This window comes from Salvelinus sp. IW2-2015, linkage group LG3, assembly GCF_002910315.2.
Source record: "Salvelinus sp. IW2-2015 linkage group LG3, ASM291031v2, whole genome shotgun sequence".
Lineage (NCBI taxonomy): Eukaryota > Metazoa > Chordata > Actinopteri > Salmoniformes > Salmonidae > Salvelinus > Salvelinus sp. IW2-2015.
In genome coordinates, this window is record NC_036840.1 from 2,294,659 (window position 1) to 2,309,546 (window position 14,888).

At 42.5% G+C, this 14,888-nt stretch overlaps 3 protein-coding genes across 9 annotated transcripts in view; 1 reads left to right on the forward strand and 2 right to left on the reverse strand.

Annotated features, from left to right (window-relative positions):
• LOC111982161 (tubby-related protein 3-like) overlaps positions 1-7,493 on the forward strand; it is a 38,820-nt gene extending 31,327 nt beyond the window's left edge. For all 4 annotated transcript variants that reach the window (XM_024013776.2, XM_024013775.3, XM_024013779.3 and 1 more), the window contains 7 exons: positions 850-983; positions 1,257-1,448; positions 1,696-1,808; positions 1,995-2,112; positions 2,222-2,320; positions 3,746-3,917; positions 4,083-7,493. In XM_024013776.2, coding sequence (XP_023869544.1) covers positions 850-983; positions 1,257-1,448; positions 1,696-1,808; positions 1,995-2,112; positions 2,222-2,320; positions 3,746-3,917; positions 4,083-4,216 — 962 coding nt within the window. In that variant the 3' untranslated portion in view covers positions 4,217-7,493. The remainder of the gene's footprint in view (positions 1-849; positions 984-1,256; positions 1,449-1,695; positions 1,809-1,994; positions 2,113-2,221; positions 2,321-3,745; positions 3,918-4,082) is intronic.
• The window catches only part of LOC111982232 (muscarinic acetylcholine receptor M2-like), a 452,193-nt gene that overhangs the window by 254,796 nt on the left and 182,509 nt on the right, over positions 1-14,888 (reverse strand). The window lies entirely within an intron of this gene.
• LOC111982286 (zinc-binding protein A33) lies at positions 12,192-14,736 on the reverse strand. Of its 2 annotated transcripts, XM_024013839.2 has the most exons (6): positions 14,634-14,736; positions 14,002-14,447; positions 13,695-13,790; positions 13,360-13,613; positions 13,152-13,273; positions 12,192-12,971 (listed from the first exon to the last, which is right to left on the reverse strand). In XM_024013839.2, the coding sequence occupies exons 2-6, from the start codon at positions 14,416-14,418 to the stop codon at positions 12,427-12,429; spliced, it is 1,434 nt and encodes a 477-aa protein (XP_023869607.1). In that variant the 5' UTR covers positions 14,419-14,447; positions 14,634-14,736; the 3' UTR covers positions 12,192-12,426. The 2 variants fall into 2 exon arrangements, with proteins under 2 accessions (XP_023869607.1, XP_070289784.1); XM_070433683.1 differs by lacking the exon at positions 14,634-14,736 and having other exon boundaries at positions 14,002-14,465.

Below are 14,888 nucleotides of genomic sequence, written 5' to 3' on the forward strand. Positions count from 1 at the left end.
TGGACTATCAGGGCCGGTTTCGCGGACACAGATTAATCCTGGACTGAAAAGCATGCTTAACGTGCATTTAGTACAAGGCTTAATCTGGGTCCAGGAAACCAGCTCTCAGTGATGGATAAAACACAATGAAGATGGAGAATCTATTGTCTTGTATTTCACAGRATTCTTTCCATTGTGGAAATGTATAGGGCTCTGAAGTGGACTAACAGTGGTGTCTGGGGATAATGAAGGCTGCTGGGATGGCTAGAGGTTCATAACAGGTCTCTTCTATCGTAACCTGGTTACTMGGTAGTCTCGTCTGTTCTATACAGAAAAGTTCTTCCTCAATGGGTCTCAACAGTTACTCAGCACTATTTTGCATCCGCTTTCCTTTCTATCCTCTGCCAGCTGTTTTAAGGTTAGGTTGTCTCCTCAAATTTTGGGGGGACTACTAAATGTTTAAGAGAGCAGTTTTAGCTGCATATTGTAATATGTGGCCTTTTCCGATACAGGAAATATTGCATCAGTTCATATTTTCAACTGGGGTAGTATGATGACTTAGTTGGAACAAATCAAAGGCTATGTGATCTAAAACAAAATCTGCATACATTTGAAGAAATACATTGCCCATATCCATTACATGCAGGCTAATCACAATGGGTCCCAGGAGAAAAAAAATCTATCCTTCTTGAGTCATGGCAATAAGAACCTATGGGATTACTGAGGAGATATGGAGGAGTTTTCAACTTGGCTGGGCATCTGAGATGATCTCTCCTGTCTGCATAGAACCCTGGGTCCTCCWGATCCCAACCAATGGAGTGTAAGCTGTAGGCCACATCTCCCATAGTGCATTCTTTCTCCCATGACCAGGTCTGTCAGGCAGTATGAACTACGAAGAGGCCAGTGAGGATGAGGAACACGGTGATGAAGACCGGCCACGCTCGCTGTCCCCCAACCCAGAGTCAACACGGCCTGCGTCTGCTTCCAGCGCAAAGTCCAACACAGTGAGTCCAACCATATAGTTGTCTCTGTCCTGTCATATCATTAGGAGCACATACATAGCTATGTGGCTATGGCTTGTGAGATTTGTAATGTATTCATTACACATGGCAAATCAACTTGTCACTTGAAGACGTATAGAAATGCATGAAGACACTGAAACAACAAGATGGCAGATGAATGTTGTCCCCACTACTCCTGGACCGTATCTCCTTTATAACAGTGATTGGCCGGTATGTTTTTTGACGTAGCATTGTCAGTTTTTCCCCCCCTTACAGGAGTGCGTGACATCGGGGTCGCCCACGGMGGAGAGCGCCCCGATCGAAGTGGACAACCTGGAGGAGTTTGTGGTGCGCCCCGCCCTCCGCGGCGTCACCGTCAAGTGCCGCATATCCCGGGACAAGAAGGGAATGGACCGCGGCCTGTACCCCACCTACTTTATGCACATGGAGAGAGAGGACGGCAGGAAGGTACATTTGACCTCACATCCTGTCATGGGGGATTAACATGGAGAAGACCGAGATAGATTTACAGTCAAGATAGGTTTATTGTTAATCGTATTTCACGGGACTGTTTCATTTTCTTTTCCTCAATAGCTACATTTGAAATGGTATGAGAATATAAAGTAAAAGTAACACCTGTTTTGATTGCAGTGATTAAAATGATGGTTTGTGAGTTTCCCTCTCACCCTGAGTTTACTCTTTTTGTTTTACTCAGCTGTTTCTTCTTGCTGGGAGGAAGAGGAAAAAGAGCAAGACGTCCAACTACCTGATCTCAGTGGACGCCACGGACCTGTCACGTGAGGGAGAGAGCTTCATGGGGAAACTGAGGTAGGACCATATCTCACTCGTCTCACTCTGTCACAACTCTGCTAAATATAATTCTAAATCCTTGCTGATGAACAATTGACATATTGTTTTGAGCCCTCGGCTYCATCTGATAACCCTATTGGGTGGGATTGTGATTGCTGGAGGGTCATTGTAGACTCTAATGTGATTGGTCTGGTCATCCTGCAGGTCTAACCTGATGGGGACCAAGTTCACGGTGTATGACCAAGGCACCAACCCCTGTAAGAACCCTGGAGCTCTGCTGGAGGAGAGCAACACACGACAGGAACTCGCAGCCATCTGCTATGTGAGTGTACACACACACACACACACACACACACACACACTAATATAATTTAACCTGTAAGGTTGTGTGATATTCTGTGACATTCTGATCTCCTGTGTTCTCTCTGCAGGAGACCAACGTTCTGGGGTTCAAAGGTCCCCGCAAGATGACCGTCATCATCCCAGGCATGAACATGAACTTTGAGAGGGTCCCCGTCCGTCCAAACAGTGTATGTATCAGCCCCATGGGACTGTACAACTCCAATCACTTCTWKTAACATTTGTAGTCACTGTACTTGTTATGCACAGTAAGGGAGAGGGGCATGTCAGAGGGCATGATTGAGGGGCTAGGCACCTTTTTTCAAAATTTCCGCCTCAATGACGTGCCCAAAGTAAACTGCCTGTTGCTCAGGRCCTMAAGCCAGGATATGCATATAATTGGTACCATTGGAAATAAAACACTTTGAAGTTTGTAGAAATGTTAAAATAATGTAGGAGAATATAACACAATAGATAGGGTAGGAGAAAATCCAAAGAAAAACCAACCGTAATTTTTTTTGTTTGGAGAGACCATCCTCTTAGAATGGCAAGTATAAGGTCATACTGAAAATGATCTTCCTGGATGCAATTCCTATGACTTCCACAGGGTGTCAGCAGTCTGTGTTCAAGGTTTAAGGCTTGTAATTTAAAAAACYAATAAGAAATATCAGTTTTAGTACAGGGGCACAGTCTTGGAAATTTGTGTTTGCGCGCGCCATGAAGACAGGACGCACCTTCTAAAATCGGTTTCCTATTGAACATACTTCTTTCCGTAAGAATATTATAGTTTGATTACATTTTAGGGTATCCGAGGAGTTAATAGAAACATATTTTGATTTGTTGAAACAAAGTTTAGGGGTAGATTTTCGGATTKTTTTCTCTGCATGTTGAACGAGTGGATTACTCAAATCAATGGCGCCAACTAAACAGACTTTTTTGGGATATAAAGAAGGATTTTATCTAACAAAACGACACCATGTTATAGCTGGGACCCTTTGGATGACAAATCAGAGGAACATTTTTCAAAAAGTAAGTGAATATTTAATCGCTATTTGTGAATTAATGAAACCTGTGCTGGTGAAAAAATATTTTGATGTGGGGCACCATCCTCAAACAATCGCATGGCATGTTTTCGCCTTAATAGCTACTGTAAATCGGACAGTGCAGTTAGATTAACAAGAATTTAAGCTTTCAACTGATAAGACACTTATATGTACCTAAATGTTTAATTTCCATAATTTTRCAGATTATTTATTTGAATTGCGCGCCCTCCAGATTCACCTGGAAGTTGTCCCGCTAGCGGGACGCCTAGCTCTAAAAGGTCATTCTTACATCTTGAAATATAAAATAATTTAGCACAATCTGAATAATGGAGTGAGTATTGAAGTCAACATCATGTAATGGAAACTGAGGCTAACCCACTAAGGGTTGTGAGATGTGGTCACTGGGGAGTGACGTCAGATCAGATGGTTTGGATGTCTGGGTCGTATTCATTAGGGCACGCAATGGAAAACTAAATTGAGCGTTCTTATTGGATAAGTCAAGGTTGTCACTCCGTTTCAGTCCTATTTCTTCTGTTTAGTGCCTAATGAATACAACCCTGTTTGTGTTTCCAGGAGCAGGACAGCCTTCTAAGTAAGTGGCAGAACCATTCACTGGAGAACCTGATCGAGCTGCACAACAAGGCCCCCGTGTGGAACGACGACACCCAGTCCTACGTGCTCAATTTCCACGGCCGCGTCACACAGGCCTCTGTCAAGAACTTTCAGATCGTCCACGACAACGATCGTGAGTCGATCCGTCAGTGCTTCTCTTGACTCTTTCTCTCTTCTCTTTCTTTCTCTCTCTCGCTCTTTTTCACTTTCTCTATTTCCCACTCTCTCACTCCCTCTCCTTGGGTAGAATGGAATAATGATTTCACATTATTGAGTCATCTCTTCTCTCTTCCCTCAGCGGACTACATCGTAATGCAGTTTGGCAGAGTGGCCGAGGACGTATTCACCTTAGACTACAACTACCCCATGTGTGCCCTGCAAGCCTTCGCCATTGGCCTGTCCAGTTTCGACAGCAAACTGGCCTGCGAGTGACCAACCCCATCACGACTCCTAACTCGCCATTCCCTCCATGGCCTTTTCAACCCACTCCCTCCCCCTCCAGGACAACGCCAACTCCACAACACCGTCCCTCCACCTCCCCTCACAGGATTCAGCGCCTTCCTTGTACAGCTCACCAGCAGTCTGCCACTATGAAAATAATCATGGACTATGACCTCACACCCCTACGTGGTACATCCAATCATGGCACACGAATCACACTGACTTGGAGAGCGGATGAAGAGAGTGGGTGTGTGAAAGAGAGGACAAAAGCAAGTAGATTTGGGTGGAGGATATAGGATTTTCCTTATCGGCAGAAAAATGAAATTACCGTCCGCAAAGGGAAACTGGTCACAAATCATCAAGGCGCCTTTGTTTTCATTTGTATTTATCTGTAGTTCTGTTTCATTGAGTTTGTATTGCTTTTTGTTGCTTTAGCTGTTGTATATTGGTGATTTTATGTGTATTGAAATTGATTGAAAGGGAAAAAGGACACCAAGCATCATAGACCAAACTGTCGTGGGCACTTCCTGTTAGGGACAGGACTTCTAACACAGACTAGACCAGGTCACAGGATATGGTGTCTTTGATTTTATATCAGATTTGAATGTTTTATAGGCCTCAAAACATGTCTGATGAACTTATGAGTTTGTTCGTTTTTAGCAGATGTTTTTAAAGTTGCCTTTAATGTTGATTCCAAGTGTCATTTTACTCCATTTTACATTCTGTTGCCTTCCACAATCACTGTTGTGCGATTATTTTGACCAACTCTGGAAACTGTATGGTCTATATCCTAAAATTCACCTCACTGTCTTCAAATGGTCACGTGGCTTTGGTTTCCAGCGATTTTGCAGCATCAAGATGTTCAATAATTCTAACGTTAAAACTATTTCAACCCTTTTTTATTTTCTTCCTCTTGAAGATGAATTTCTCGTAATCACATTTATTTGCCTGCATATCAGAAAGTCTTGAAGTCATGCATGTCCATCCAATGTGTCCTCATCTGTTTTCTTGTTTTAAAAACACACTTTTACTAACGTATCTCAGTAGCATTCGGAGGAGTTTGGAACGGAACATTTCTTACTGCAATTCCTTTGTACATGTCATTTTGTGTCTTAGCCCCATGTCAAGTTAAAACCTCACGGGAAAGTCAATAGAGTTGCCCAGCAAGCACGATTAAAGGATTTTATTATAGTTTTATATAAGATATGTCTTAATGTTTGGACATACGGCTCATTGTCAAATATCACGAAATGTCAGTCCTAAATGTCATTTCAATGTGTGGAATACAAAAAAGTTAGCCTGGAATCCAAACAATAGAGGAATATTCCGTTTGGATTCCAAGTGACAACGGTCGCCCTGTACTCAGTCTACATTATATGCCAAATTTATCTACCCATTTAAAATGACACCAGATTGAATAATAACACTACATTGTATATGTACTGTAACTGGAAGTGCTACTCTGTTCAGCAGACTACACTTGTACTGTACCATGAAGTCATTGAGAACCCACTGGGCCAGAACTGGTTGGATCCACATTGTTTCCACGTCATTTCAACCCCAACATTTGAGGTGATGACTTTGAATCAACGTGGAACACTGATTGGATTTGCAAAAAGGAATTGCATCTTTTTTTAACCCAACTTTTAAATCCAATGACTGGGTCAAATGTTTGGTTGATTTCACGTTGAATTCGCAACTCAACCAAATGTAAATCAAAACTAGATGTTGAACTGATGTCTGTGCCCCGTGGGAAATTACTTTTGGGGCTACATTTAAGGTGCAAAATAGTTCAAAATCGGTGCAAAAATATATAAAAAGGTGACCATAAAAAGTTATTTAAGTAGATTTTTCAGTACACTGAAAAATGCATAAATAGTGGCCTTTTTCACAATGCTCGTTGCTGAAGAAAAGTTAAAAATTACATCACAATGCCAAATTATTACTTTTACAGTATTTTTTGCATAGGTTTGAACTATTTTGCACCATGAAAAAGTCACCCTTGATTAAAGTTTCAGCTGGATGGATATGCTATAGAGATGATTCTGTCCAGTACTGTGATTCTTGTTCTTGGAGAATTAGGAACATTCCTGGGTAACCTGCAGAATGCATTTGATTCCTGTCCAAACAAGACAAACACTGATTATGTGTGACAGTGTCGGGAAACAAAGTTAATTCACAAGATGTACTGTTAGAAAGAGGGAAAGGGTTTGTTTGTACAAAATATATAAAAGAGAGAAATATACAGTTTTACTACAAGATACTTAAGGGGAATTGCATTCCATTCATAACTTAGACACTTTTTGGGGAATTGAATTTCAGAAATATGACTGTAAATAGAATAAATTAAGATATTGTAAAGTGAACAAGACCCCTTGTAAGTTTAAGTATTCAGTAAAAAAACATTTATTTGCACCCTTTCTAATCCTCTACTTTTGCATATTTTTTTATACTAAATGTTATCAGATCTTCAACCAAAACCTAATATTAGATAAAGGGAACCTGAGTGAACAAATAACACAATTACATACTTATATAATTTAGTTAATAAACAAAGTTATGCAACACCCAATGCCCCTGTGGGATAAAGTAAGTGCCCCCTTAAGCTCAATTACTGGTTGTGCCAGTTAGCTGCAATGACTCCAACCAAACGCTTCCTGTAGTTGTTGATCAGCCTCTCACATCACTGTGGAGGAATTTTGGCCCACTCTTCCATGCAGAGCTGCTGTAACTCTGACAATTGAGATTAGGTCAGGACTTTGACTAGGCCATTCCAAAACTTCAAATTTGTTGCCTTTTAGCAATTTATTTTTGCTTTTGATCTAATATTGGGTTTTGGTTGAAGATCTGATAACATTCAGTATCAAAAATAAAAAGGCAGCAAAAATGTTTTCACTTCACTACTGTATAAACTTTCATTCATAGGCTAGGTTGTAGCAACCTCATGATGGGTATAGGGAAAATGTTAGWATCATGTAGTAGCCTAAACCTATCGGTGTTACATTAAACTGGGTGAATGGAATATGAATGACAGTCATCCAATATTCTGTAATAGAAATAAGACTATGCGATGTTAAAAATAAATCCTCCCTAATCATAAACGGAACCGACTGCCCCTGATGTATTCAGTAAACCCATTTATTTTCAATAACATAACTTTACAGTTCATTAAGAACCTTTTTGAAAGCATCATCTAGAACTTTTAATGTATTTTTTCTACATTACCAAGTGTTACAATTGCTTTGATTATTAAAACATTTAGAAAATATATCAAACTTGTTTTAGTGTTACATTTATAATTCCATTTTAAAATGGGACGTTGTAGAAACTTACTGTAAAAACGGTAATTGTAAAACTTCATAAAACACATATCTATTCTAAAAACATTCCAAGTCTTTGGAAAGCTTGAACATTATCTTTGACGGATACACAAACATTTGTTTGAATACAGTTATTGACTGAGTCTATTATTATAAAACTATGCTGTCTTTCACCACATATTGAACACTAGCAATGTGCTTGCAGTAACGGCTCTGGTGGAATGAACAATCCAGTGAACAACCAGTTACGTCACACAGGCAGCAACACTAGCTCTCCCCGGGCAAACCTACTCATTGACGTTCACCAGCTGACAGTTTTCGTATTTGAGCCAGCGTACGTTAGGGTAGCACTGGCCCACGGTCAAAAAACAAAAAAGATGGTGGGTTTGACACAGCTGCTCACACAGGTTGTCGTATATGATTTGTAGTCCTCCTCTCTGGATCTGATGGGTGGCGGCCGGTGAGATTTGCCTTTACCAACACTCACCTTTCCCTACCAGCACCACTTGGCCAAGAGCAAATGTGACGCAGCCCGTCGATCAGTTGTGACACCGACATGCGAATGTGTTGGAGTAGGAGCCGTAAGCCCGTACCACGAACCCGTTGGACTCCCGAGTACCGCGTCGTCAAATAGTTGTTTGGCATGTTGTCCTCAAATGAAGTGCCCCGACGTCCCGTGGAACAGGTGCCCCTCTCCACCAGCACGCCCCCGTCTCTTGTTCACCCCGCTTTCTCTACGTATGTGCTCTCTTCTACACTACAACAGAAAACAATGCTCACTAATGTATGTAATTGCATCTTAATTCAATAGTTCTATCAGTATTAATTATTCATGGTCAAATGGAGCAGGAAAATAAATAAAGCCATTCCTCCTTGATAACCTTATCAATACAATTATCTGTTGTTAGTGTAATTATCGCACCATGTTATCATCTTTCCTATCCTTTTTCCCATTCCCACATGATGGCCATATATCAATAGATTGATGAAAATGAATGTATTCTCTACAAGAATACATATTCAAAGGCGTTCTCCCAATCCACACCCTTTGGAACTTGTCTCCAGTGGAGGGACATTCTGGATCTAGGCGGAGGCATCTCCACCCGGGTCTGACAGGTCTTGTGGACAGGCTTGGACCTTCTGAAGCTGGTGCTGGCCGGCAATCACCATGCTGTATCCTGTCTGGACGGACTAGGGTCCCACTGGGGTGTACCAGTGCTGAACTCCCCAGGGCTACACTGAAGGTGGGGGAAGGCTCGGTGGATGTGCGCCAGACCATCCCAGCAGGATACCTTCCTATGCAAGACAAGTAGATGGTTGTTTTTAGTGAATGTAGTTGATGTTATTAGTTGATGAACTAGTACTAATATGGTGTGATTCCAGTATTATGAGTAGGACCTGAATAATTCTCTACACCTGACCTATGACATTAACTTGCAGTTCAATCATTTTACTGTAACACTGCAGCTCTTTCAATCACATTTCAACATAATGAACACATGGTTAGTCGTGTAGTCATTTTACAGTCAGGAGTATCTTTCGAGCCCCTCCAACAGGTGCGTCCCTTTCAGGTCTAAATGCCAACAGGTGGCTTGAGATGACACTATCAACCTTTTGGTGCTGTTGGACAGAACTACTGGTTTGAAAAAGAGTGGAGAATTTCTCCTGGCTCCAATTATGAGTAACACTACATGACCAAAAGTATGTGGACACCCTTTCAAATTAGTGGACTCTGCTATTTCAGCAACACCCATTGCTGACAGGTTTATAAAATGTTTTCATTGACAAACATAAGCAGTAGAATGGTCCGTACTGAAGAGCTTCTGTGAAGTGGAAACTTCTAGGTGCAGCAACGGCTCAGGGAAGTGGTGCGCCACACAAGATCACAGAACGGGACGACCGGGTGCTGAAGCACGCAATAATCGTCTGTCCTCGGTGGCAACACTTACTACCAAGTTCCAAACTGCCTCTGGAAGCAACGTCAACAGGCTTCCTTCACAACCCTCCCTTGGGTTGTGCCGTGGCGGAGATCTTTGTGGGCTATACTCGGCCATGTCTCAGGATGGTAAGTTGGTGGTTGAAGATATTCCTCTAGTGGTGTGGGGGCTGTGCTTTGGCAAAGTGGGTGGGGTTATATCCTGCCTGTTTGGCCCTGTCCGGGGGTATCGTCAGATGGGGCAACAGTGTCTCCCGACACCTCCTGTCTCAGCCTCCAGTATTTATGCTGCAGTAGTTTATGTGTTGGGGGGCTAGTCTGTTATATCTGGAGTATTTCTCCTGTTTTATCCAGTGTCCTGTGTGAATTTAAGTATGCTCTCTCTAATTCTCTATCTCTCTCTCTCTCGGAGGACCTGGGCCCTAGGACCATGCCTCAGGATTACCTGGCCTGATGACTCCTTGCTGTCCCCAGTCCACCTGGCCGTGCTGCTGCTCCAGTTTCAACTGTTCTGCCTGCGTCTATGGAACCCTGACCTGTTCACCGGATGTGCTACCTGTCCCAGACCTGCTGTTTTCAAATCTCTAGAGACAGTAGGCGCGGTAGAGATACTCTGAATGATCGGCTATGAAAAGCCAACTGACATTTACTCCTGAGGTGCTGACCTGTTGCACCCTCGACAACCACTGTGATTATTATTATTTGACCCTGCTGGTCATCTATGAACATTTGAACATCTTGGCCATGTTCTGTTATACTCTCCACCCGGCACAGCCAGAAGAGGACTGGCCACCCCTCATAGCCTGGTTCCTCTCTAGGTTTCTTCCTAGGCTCTGATCTTTCTAGGGAGTTTTTCCTAGCCACCGTGCTTCTACACCTGCATTGCTTGCTGTTTGGGGTTTTAGGCTGGGTTTCTGTATAGCACTTTGTGACATCAGCTGATGTAAGAAGGGCTTTATATAAATACATTTGATTGATTGATACAGAATAAAAATATTCCAAAACATGCATCCTGTTTGCAATAAGGCACTAAAGTAAAACTGCAAAAAATGTGGCAAAGAAATTAACTTTATGTCCTGAATACAAAGGGTTATGTTTCAGGCAAATCCAACACAACACATCACTCTTCATATTTTCAAGCGTGGTGGTGGTTCCATCATGTTATGGGTATGCTTGTCATCAGCAAGGACTAGGGAGTTTTGTGGATAAAAAGAAACAGAATATAGCTATGCACAGGCAAAATCCTAGAGGAAAACATGTTTCAGTCTGCTTTCCAACAGACACTGGGAAACAAATTCACCATTCAGCAGGACAATAACCTAAAACACAAGGACAAATATACACTGGAGTTGCTTACCAAGGCGACATTGAATGTTCCTGAGTGGTATAGTTACAGTTTTGACTTAAATCGGCTTGGAAATCTATGGGAAGACTTGAAAATGGCTGTCAAGCAATGATCAACAACCAACTTGACAGAGCTTGAAGAATTTTAAAAATAAGTTTACATACACTAAATTGACTTTAAACAGCTTGGAAAATTCCAGAAAATTATGGCATGGCTTTAGAAGCTTCTGATAGACATATTGACATAATTTGAGTCAATTGGAGGTGTACCTGTGTATGTATTTCAAGGCCTACCTTCAAACTCTTTGCTTGACATGAGAAAATCAAAAGAAATCAGACAAATTGTAGACCTCCACAAGTCTGGTTCATCCTTGGGAGCAATTTCCAAACGGTACCACGTTCATCTGTACAAACAATAGTACGCAAGTATATACACCATGGGACCACGCAGCTGTCATACCGCTCAGGAAGGTGACACGTTCTGTCTCCTAGAGATGAACGTACTTTGGTGCGAAAAGTGCAAATCAGTCCCAGAACAACAGCAAAGGACCTTGTGAAGATGCTGGAGGAAACAGGTACAAGAGTATCTATATCCGCAGTAAAACGAGTCCTATATCGACATAACCTGAAAGGCCGCTCAGCAAGAAAGATGCCACTGCTCCAAAACCGCCATAAAAATGCCAGACTACGGTTTGCAACTGCACATGGGGCCAAAGATCATACTTTTTGGAGAAATGTCCTCTGGTCTGATGAAACAAAAATAGCCCATAGCATGGTAACGTTACCTGAAGGAAAAAATAAATGTCCCAATCCTATCCAGAGTCTCTGACAAAACAAACGCCTAATAGTTTTAACAAAGGCAACACTCATCACAACCAAAATCCAATTTGCTGGAATCCTAAAAACGCTTAGAGATATCCTGTGGACATTTAATGAAAAGGTACTAATTAATACGAATGCTTGAGACTTTGCCTATGCTTTTCGTCGTGTTTCTCCTGTCCTCGAATTTGCACAAACTTACTAGCTAAATGACTTGCATCGCATGATGCATAAACAGAACATTAACTTACTTTTTACCTGACAACGTGCAGTGTTTCAGGCTTAAGGAATCTGTCTACGTTTTGTTTTACTCCAAAAAGTATTTATTGGTGAGTAACTAAATAAGGCATTTATAGTTAAGCCTAAAACATATCTGGAAGTCGTCGTCAAACAATATTCTTACAGGGTCATTTGTATATTTCAGGGGATACCATTTGAAGCTGTTATTACAGGAATGGTTTAGCCCAACTATTTGAAATTGATAACGACTGCACACAGACAAAGTTATCTTTGTATTTTCTAATAAAAGGAAGATCACCACAGCAAGTCTGATATATTCCATTTTATTTAGTTTTATTGCACACAGAAAACTAAACTTTTATTCCATACACAATCAAATAAATGTCAACACTTGTCCATTAGAAAATCAAATGTCAGTGTTTATTTAAAGGCAACAGGTAGCAGATATTTAAATATTATTTATCTATTCGATTTTTTCTTATGACAGATAAACTCAACATCAAGAAAGACACTTTAGAGACAGACAATTCCATAACACATTCTCAGGTGTGATCTACAGCTTTCACTGAGACCTCTAATGGCTCAATCCTCAGAGGATACTGCTTACAGCCAACCCAGAAATAGGGGAAGACCCTCTCAGAAAAGGTGTGTTTGAAAGTGTAGATCTGCGTGTTGTCAGCTGGGTCAGAGAAGCACACTCTCCCCTTCTCCCAGTCTAGCTGCACTCTGATCCTCTGAGGGCTCTTCTTCAGATTGAGTCGCGTCAGGGGTGAGGTCCCTGCAAAGTACATCTTGTGGTAAAAGTACACGGACAGGTATCCATTCTTCAGTACGGAGGAGACCTTGTCTTTCCTCTGGATGGACTCTTTGGCTACACCGAGGACCCAGGCACTGTTCTCTCCAACCTCCACGTCCCAGACATGCTTTCCTGAGCTGAAGCCCTCAGAGCCCAGTACGCCTGTGTCAGGGTCAAACCTCTCAGGGTTGTCTGGAAGCTTCTGTTTGTCATCGCTGTCCCTCACACTGGTGAGGTCATCAGACAGCAGGAGCCAGGGGGCAGCCGTGTTGGGGTCCAGAGTCACTGGCGCTGAGGAGAAAGTACAGCCAGTTACCATGATGTAGTGGTTCTCACCACTAATTGCTGTGTCAATACACATTAAGAAGCACTTTAATTGCTTAAAAAGTTAACGTTTTAGTCTATCATGTAACGAAATAGACTAGTCTTGACACCGAGTGATGTTCAACACACTCTGCAGTTAGTACTCACTGTATTTAACAATCCCTTGCATCTTCTCCCACACTTTGTATTGAAGTGAGCCCAGGTACTTGGCCACATCGATGAGTGCTCCCAGGACCATAACTGGGTCCTGTAGTGTGCTAGACTGAGCACTATACAGCCAGAAAAAGTAGGAGTTAGTACTCATCATGTAATGGTCTGTAGACAGTGAAACCACCAGGGGTTGTAATGTACTCACCTTCTCACTGTCTGCTTGCATTTCTGGAGAAAAAACATATCCTCCAAAGCCATCTCCTCCTCCACGGCTCTGATTGTGTCAGAGAGGGAGGCCAGGGTTCTGTCCATCTCCCTCATACTCTGCCTCAACATCTCACTCTTACTCTCCTCCTCCTCTTTCAGAGCTGCAAGCCTAGCAGCCTCTTCAGCTTGGAGGAAATGGTGGAGCGTCTCAAACTCCTCATGAATCCTCTTTGCCACAAACCGGGCCTGGATCTGAAATGAGACCTTTGTTAGGATTGTGTGTTAACATATGAGAGATTTTGATTTCATACTATGACCAACCACCAACATTACCTGAATGTGTGTCACTGTATTTTCATAGTTTTGCTTCATTTTGTCAAAAGCTTCCCTCTTCACTTGCAAACAAGTAAGCACAGACTTCATCTCCTCCTACAAAGAACATTAAAAAGACAATTGGACTAAGAATAAACAAAACATATCAGTTCTTCAAAAGGCAAACAGTTGCAGAAGGCATAAAACAGATTAGCTCAAACTCCCAGCATTTTCCCCATTACCTTCATGTTCACCTCTGAACTCATAAAATGCTATCTCGAGAACTCAATTTATATTTATAGGGCTGCCTATCACAACACCAGATTACCTTCATGTCGCCTATAGCCTCTCCCACTGGGCAGCACTCATGGTTTTTATGTTTCCTGGAGGTGTGACAGACCACACAGATGGGCTCCTTGTCCTGCAGACAGAACAGCTTCAGCCTCTCCCCGTGAAGGGAGCACAGCTCACCCGGTTCACACAGCTCTCCTGTAGGCCCAAGCGCTCCACTCTCCTGGATGTAGGAGTCACACAGGTTCTTTAGGGTGAGGCTGGCCACCGGCTCATCCACAAACTCCCTCCTACAGAGAGGGCAGTCCCGGGCTGACCCCTTCCCAGACCAGTACTGCTGTAAGCAGGCTGCACAGAAACTGTGGCTGCACTTGAGGACCACGGGATCCCTGAAGATGTCACAGCACACAGAGCAACAGAGGTCCTCCTCTGGGAGAGAGAATCGGGCAGCCATGCCTTCTTCACACGAAAGTGACTCCTCCTCTGGAAGGGAATGTAGGGCAAAGGGACACACAGAGCTGTAGGTATTAGACAAACACAGAGCCAGCCCTTGTTGGTGTTATAGTTAGCTAATGGCCTCTGTAAGGTACAGTATTTACTTTAAATTTACCTAGCTAACTATTTGGGCTCAACAACATACTGTCTGAACTTCAAAATAGCCATACTTACTGCCTAGGTCAAGTCGATGTTTAGTTTGGGAGTGCAGACTCGTCTACAGGGGACAGCGACCAAACACACGTAACTAGCTCCTTGTTTTATCTGCGACGCCAAGACCTGTTTTGACTTCCTTCTTCCTGTTATGGTGTGACACATCATTATGGGGGTGGAGCCAGGCAGGCCATTCTTTAACACTTTACCACCAGTTCCACTTCGTGTTCACATTGGTTTCATTATTTGGTGGTACTTGACTGTTACTCCATTGTT